General features: G+C 37.3%; 1 protein-coding gene across 1 annotated transcript in view; it reads left to right on the forward strand.

The window, feature by feature from the left end:
* Positions 1-6,324, forward strand: part of LOC105620316 (T-box transcription factor TBX20-like) — a 76,495-nt gene extending 70,171 nt beyond the window's left edge. Inside the window, exon 6 of the mRNA XM_012201818.1 lies at positions 5,874-6,324. Coding sequence (XP_012057208.1) covers positions 5,874-6,324 — 451 coding nt within the window. The remainder of the gene's footprint in view (positions 1-5,873) is intronic.
* Positions 6,325-7,624: the final 1,300 nt, after the last annotated feature.

Raw genomic sequence — 7,624 nt, forward strand, 5'->3', positions numbered from 1 at the left:
ACACACACACACACACACACACACACACACACACACACACACACACACACACACACACACACACACACACACACATACACACGCGCTCGCGTAAGCCCTCTTGTGTGCGACGGAGACTGCCTACCTGTTCCTCTCCGTGTACGAACAGTGTAATTTGATTTCTGGATTTTTCTACAAGCCCCGTGTGATTAAGCTATTTTCAAAAAGAGATAGCGCGCCGAAGGCGAATGGTGGTAGTACATAACATCTTCCGCGCCTTGGATTTACATCCCTTACCCTTCGCTTGTCTGATACTTTCGAAATTTTAATTTTACTATTCTGAAACAAGCGCATAATTAGTTCCTCGTTACAATTATATATCGGAGAATATGTATTCATGCATCAATATACAGAGCATAACTTTCAAGTAAACTGTGGTATTATAATATATGTGTACATTATAATTTAGTAATTTTTTAATACTTTAGTACACATGATAATTTTCCGATCCTTTACTATACACTGAATATATATTATTCACTATTTACTATGAATCGTTTGAGTTCCAAGTTAATTTTCATCAATTTTACAAGCTTGTATCAAAATTATTAAATATGATTTTTACATATTTTAGAAAGTATTTGTAGAAAGAATGATTTTGCTAAAAGATCTAAAATTTTGCTGGATTAGGTAACTTACAAATCTGAAAATAATTTTTGTTCGACTATCAAAATAGTTATGTTGGAAATTAAAAATGATGAGCAATGCTGCAAAAAAATTTTGATATTTTATAAGCAATCAATTTGAGTTTTCAATAAAATTTTTTCAGCTCTGTACCCAGCAAAATTTTAGATCATAAAAAAAATTGTACATAACTTGGTACTCTTAATATTTCAAAGAAATGCAAGATATAAATGATCTAATTGTATGTATTATTAAAATAAAAGTTAATACATCTAAATTACGCGAGGCTGTAGATTGGTACGCGGAGTCTTGACACTTTCGTACATTTAAGATTTCCAAGCTGCGCTCGCGTAATCGCGATCGAGATCCATGTTTGGGATCCGCCTAAATCACCGGCTCCGCCCTACCCTCATCTACACGATCCTGCTATCCGCGAGATCTCGGATCACGATCGATCCAGGCGAATCGATACACGAGGCAAGTACTCGGGCAAGTATACTCGCAGAACTCGACTAATAGAGTTCGGGCCCTTGACAGCGATATTTCACAAGAATGAGAAGAGAAATGGCCGCGGACGGACGCGCCGGTGTGTGGTCCAACACGTCCGTAGAGTGGACGGCGATTAGCCCCAGGCCTCCTAATCCCTCCCTCATTCCCCCGACGCTGGTTTCACCCTCCGGGGCCAGGCTCCTTCCTCTTATAAGCAGCCTCTTCCTCTTTCCCGCTCGAAGCTTACTCTCATGCATCCACGTATCATCGCTTGCGTGTATAAGCGTGTATGCCTTGTCTATGTGTGCGTTTTGTGATACGAGAATGTGTATATGTACGCTCGTGCGCCTCCTCGGGTGTCGTGTTACGTGCTAAGCGGTACGGCCGAATGTAACCGAGACGCGGACTGCACACCGGACCCATTGTTCCCAGGGCCTCCCTACGTCCCACCGTCTGCTCCCGCAGTCACCGCATTCCCTTGTTCACCCCCGCTCATAGCACTCTTCGGACTGACTCGAGAATGGATCTTTTTGGTTGATTTGCCCTTCGCCATCTCACTTCCTCAGATCTTCACGTCTCTTGATTCCATCGGGTATCAATAATATACGGGATATAGAATATTGCAGATACCGGATATTACCACTGCATTTTGCAAGGAATACATGGCGATCTTAACATTTCAATAGAGGCGAAATCGTTTTGACATTAAAAATAATTCTTTTTATTGATATATTTACTCAAAAATATCGTAAATGAAGAATTTATTGATATACCAATATATATCGATATATATATTCTTTATAAGAAATATTTCAGTATTCAATGTTACACATTTTCATCTCAATACTACTAATGAACTAACTATCGGTTTTTTGTAATAACGAAAAATAAAAACGCTTTTGCATGATGTAACTTTGGATAGCTTTGTATAATTATTCATTCCAAAAGTATGCTATAGTTTATAATATTTCAGCCGTCATATTTAATATTCTCAGAAAATTCTCTAAAATTATTTCAAATATCCTAACTTCGCCCATACATCTAAATAACATATATGTATTTATATTAGAGTTCTATACATAAATAATATATATGTATAGAACTCTAATATATAAAGATATAGAATAATTAAAAATCTTGCTAGAATCGTTGCGATTGAGTCCCTTCTGGCAGACCTCATTTCTCGTAACTCTCTTATTTTTCGTGGACCGGGTCTCGCACAGTCACGGTGGTTTTGTCTTGCCCTCGCACCATAGTTTTACGACCTTACGAGTCGGGATTCTCGTCGTCGACATGCCGGCTCGCAACTACTGAACGAACCCTTCTCTCCTTGACTGAGTCTGCCCTGGTGACCTCCGAGGTAACTAGACCCGCGAGAGTCAGTCCTCCCCTCCCCTTCCTCCCACCGTTCCAGTCCATGGAGACAGAATCATTACGGGTGCCGTTCGAGATTGAATTGTATAGTCCTGACGACGTCGGTCGCGAGATGATGAAGTGCTTCGCGCCGAATATTCTTTGAATGAATGACGATTATTCGACATAACAAACAATTTTCTACTCGAGAAACATTAATCTCTCTTTTATTTTCTTTTTAATAACTTTCTATGAGATAATAATTTTTTATCATAATAATCTTGTTGAGATTAATCTTGTCTCTGTCATATTTCTTTTTTTAATACATTTTGCTCTTTAATTGTATTCACGATCTATGTAGATTTTATTATGTTAGACTATTTCTTACAATAATTAATTTACGATTATTTTATTATTTTATGACTATTTTATAACGATTAAACTTATGTATATATAAGTGTATTTATATCATATATGAGATTTATATAATTCACACTCTCGTATATTATTTATATCATATATGAGAGTGTGGATTGAAGATATGACCTAAAGTTCTAAGGACAGGAACAAATATGTTTCGGAACCTTTTTATTATGCACGCCCCTAAATTATTTCATGCACGAAATGCTGAGTTATCGAACGCCAGTTATGAATAAAGGCGTCTTCGAATATCTCGACGAACGCTGGTTCGCGGAACTGGATGATCGATAAGAGGTATTATTCGTGGGCGGCCCATGCTCAAATTATCCGGCAGGATACTAGTATCAAGTTGTCTCTCAACCACTTGACTTTCAAGAAGCGCGAAGAATCAGCCATCCATCGACGCTGCCTTCCTCAAGATGTGAGATCAAGTAGACATCGAAACTTTTAGCAAATCATTTAATCTGGAAAGATGTTAGAAATACGCAGAATGTTTTTAGATAAAATATTGATTAAATTTTAGACTGATAAATTGACTAATTCCACATCATTAGATATTCATTGAAATTTTTTTTCTCATTCTTTTATATTCTTTCTAAAATTATCAAGATGTTATTACATTACAATCTGACGCTAGTTATTCGTGTAATAATTTTAATTTAAGATGGATAAATTAAACATTTCAATTCACATTTAGGTCATCTTCAGTACAAATAAAAAAAATTACAAAAATATATATAATTATAGAAATAATGCCATATAATTACGTAAAATCCATATCTTGTACATTAAGATGTTCTATAGCATTATAGATATCTTTGATTTCATAAACGTTGTGATGTCTCGAATTATGAATAAGTTTTTAAATATAAACAATTATAATACAATTATAAGTATTAAACGAGAATAAATTAAGAGAAATAAATTTATTTTCGATCAAAACAAATTTTACAATTAGTGATTAAGCACTAAGATCTGCTTTGATCGAAAATAGATTTATTTCCCTTAATTGGTTTTTAAATATGTTAAGAATTTTTTTAGTTTAAGAAGTTTAATGAAGATTGGTATATGGATAATCAAAAATTAAAATAGTGATAAATATTTAAAACAATTAAAACAATATATCTATAAGAGTGTCATTGATGGGCACATTAGATCTGTGACAAAAATATAGAAAATTTTTTTTTTGAAGTCCTACGGATTTATATAAGCCAGAAAGAAGCATCATTTCAATCAGTTAAGAAATCAAATGAGTGTAAAAGTAACGAAGCGGATTATTGATTTGAAATTTGCTAATCGAACAAAATGAAGTCTATCTAGCGTCAAACCGATTCGACTCGTTCGCTTTAAATGGCAGAAAACGATTGGGACTTCTTCAGGTTACGCTAAGTCAAGAATCCATCAAGCATTCGCTCCTATGGTCTTTGGCTTTGCGCAATCGGTCTTACCTCGCCGGATTTGAAATCAAAAGCAATTACGAAGCGCCGCCTCGCGCCTTGGATTCGCGATATCGTAATGAAGTCTTAATAATTGAGATAGACCGGCCGATAATCGGCGTGTCCCTACACGCCGCTCCCGCGCGTAATCACGAAAGTAGGAAGTGACTCGCCGTGATTCCGTGCGCAATGAGACTTGGTCGTTAATTATCGTCGACGTAAAGGGAGAGAGAAAGAGAAAGAGAGAAGAGAAAAGAGGAAGAAAGAGATACAAAATGACCCTCTCACCATTCGCGACGCGTTTTCATCCATGATCAGCCAATAATCCGCTCGTTAGCGTTTCTGCCGCGATAGTAACGAAGCAATGAAGGCGCGTCCGCGCACAATCGCGCGTAATTAACCCTAATTAAGCCCGTACCTAACGCACGAAATCATCCATCACATTTGTTGCTTTGGGGGAGAAAGAGATTCTCGCGATCGTCGTTGCCCTCCTCTCTCACTCCTACCTCATCTTGTGCATACGTCTCTCTATGAGAGGAAAGCTCACCTTAATTACCCACCATTCTTTCTCTGTCTTGTCTCTCTGTCGACTCTGTGTCCGTGAAGGAATCTCATTGATTTACTCCCTTTTAAGTGCTATTAATGCCGATAACGTCGATCGATTAATCAGCCGACCGGCGAGAGCCGCCTCTCTCGCCTTAAGAACGGATGATTTTATCTCGCTCTGTCTCGCGTTCCCGCGGCTTCAGACGATTTATTTGCTCGCCCGGCGCGATCTTTGCCGTTTCGGTCGATTCGCCGTGTGCAGGATCGCGACCTCTCGGTCATACGATTGCGCGGCCGCTCGATCGGTTTCTCATCTAATCCCGGTGCCCAGCGAGCGCCGATTCCCAGACGACTTGTGTGCTAAATTTTATAAATGAAGTCTTTTATCTGCTATTCGATTATTCCGTTAATATTATTAATGACAAGCGATGAGGATTTCTCTCTTACTTAATATCTTCGGCAAAAATAATTTGGATATTGCATGCAGAAATACTGCGATTTGTAATATATATTTCAAAAAGAGATAATAATATTTGAGAGTCTGTCTTTCTATCCTATGTCTATTGAGGGGGCTTCCTACGTATAATAAGCTATTAATAATTAGAAGTCAGAATTGTAAGCCATAAGTTATAAGGCAATAAATTAATCAGTGACCGAGTGGAGAAACAATTCTGTTTCTTATAATTTGAAACTTAGATTATGTTATGACTAATCAGTCACATCTTCTAATCAGTATCTTGTTGTTTGCCTTGAAAACTGCCATCCTTCTGATTGATTGAAATATTATGATACAATCGATACGATCTAATACAACTTGTTCTTGTATACAAGAATATTTAAGCTAAAATAATTTAAGGAAATTTCTACTTGCGATGCAAAATTAAGAAGAAAAGAATTAAGCGATCTATCCTAGGCATCAAACGATCCATCTATTCTAACGATATCCTCTGTCTCTTATTATTTCAGAGATCCTATGGAAATTATGGAACAGCAACTGATGAGATGCGGCGTACCCCCGGTAAGAATCTACGAACACCTTGCTATGTCGTCACAGGCCGTGGTGGCTGCAACGTTGGGTGCTCAGCAGCAACAGCCGCAGCAGCAACATCATCAGCCATCCGCGCAACAGCAACAACAGCATGAGAGTAGCGGACACGCGTTATCATCCTGGCTGGCGCCAGTATCAACACCGCTCTTATACGGTAGGGGTGCAGCCAGTTCTCCATCACTCTACTCCAACGCAGCTATTACTGCCACCCCCGGTTTCCCATATCCGCCACTGGCGTGGCCCTGGCAACCACCCTCCGTCGCGATGATCTCGCGACGGTCCTCACCTCCCAACCTGAGGTACGTGCCCTATCCAACACCGGCCAGCTCACCCCCGCCGCTACGGACACGCCCGCCCTCCCCTAATTAGCGATCCCCACTGGCGCTGGCGACTCGACGACTGCGGCATCATCCCTCTTCCCTCTGTCTGTGATTATGGAACATTGACATCGGAATTGAAATCGAAATTGTCCTGACACGTTTTTATTTCGTCAGGAGCGCAATAGCGCGTGTACATATACGCGTTGTATCATTGTCGATAGATTACGGGTGGCAATATAGAGTAAGTGACATCTCATTGCACTATTATTACAGTGATAAACAAATATGGGATGAAAGTGATTATTAACCGTAAATTAGAATAATATTGAATTGTGCAATTGGAGCAAAGAAATTGCATGTAGCTTTATTGTATACGATTATATGTTCTTTCAAGCCTTTATTATATTTTTTAAGTTGGAAAATTAAGCTTATTTGCCATCTTAAAGAATTATTTTTCTAATATTATCTGTATTATATAATATTATGAGGCCCAATTGTTTGACTTTAAACGAGACTTAAATACTTTTTCTCTTTCTTTCTCTCTCTCTCTTTTTCTCTCTTTTTAAAATTGAAAGAGAAAGAAAGAGAGAGAGATAAAGGGGAAGAGTTTTAAGCCTCGCTTAAACTTAAAATAATATTGGTGCAATGGCCTGAAAGACATAAATTTTATTAATTTAACTAAATAGTTTCAAAACAATAATATACATCAGAGGCGAAACTATTATAACTAAACTAATAATTCAATTTTAATCTTTCAGAGTTCTGTTAATTATTATATTATGTAATTATTATATGTTGAAAAAGGTAATTTATGTTGAATATTTGTACTTATTTCTGAAACATGATGTTTGACATAAATATACCTTTTTTGCTCATTAATAATTTTTAGAATTATTATCATGTTACAGATTATAATTTTATTATATTGTTTATTAGTAATATATTAATAGTTTCGTTAAAGGAATTAAATATTATTAAAGAAATTAATATTATTACATTTTTAGGTCAAAACTTTTTTTAAAGAAGAATTAAGAATATTAATCGAATTTATGATTTTTCCTTAATTCCTTATATTGTTTGTGATGTCACTTACAGTTCTATATCACGTATATACAAGGAAGGAATCGAAAATGATGTTGCAGTATGTGACTGCGAGCTTAAGCGTGTGTGGTGTTCTTAACATTCGTGTTTTTCCTTAGCACACAGGTGCAACCAAAGAAGAATGTCTCTAGCGTCAGTGTGTAATTAATCACAGATTAACACTTGAGTATTAAGATGTGTATGTGCGCGCGCGCGTGTGTGTGTGTGTGTGTGTGTGTGTGTGTGTGTGTGTGTGTGTGTGTGTGTGT

Source organism: Atta cephalotes (assembly GCF_000143395.1).
Source record: "Atta cephalotes unplaced genomic scaffold scaffold00025, whole genome shotgun sequence".
In the NCBI taxonomy this organism is placed as follows: Eukaryota; Metazoa; Arthropoda; class Insecta; order Hymenoptera; family Formicidae; genus Atta; species Atta cephalotes.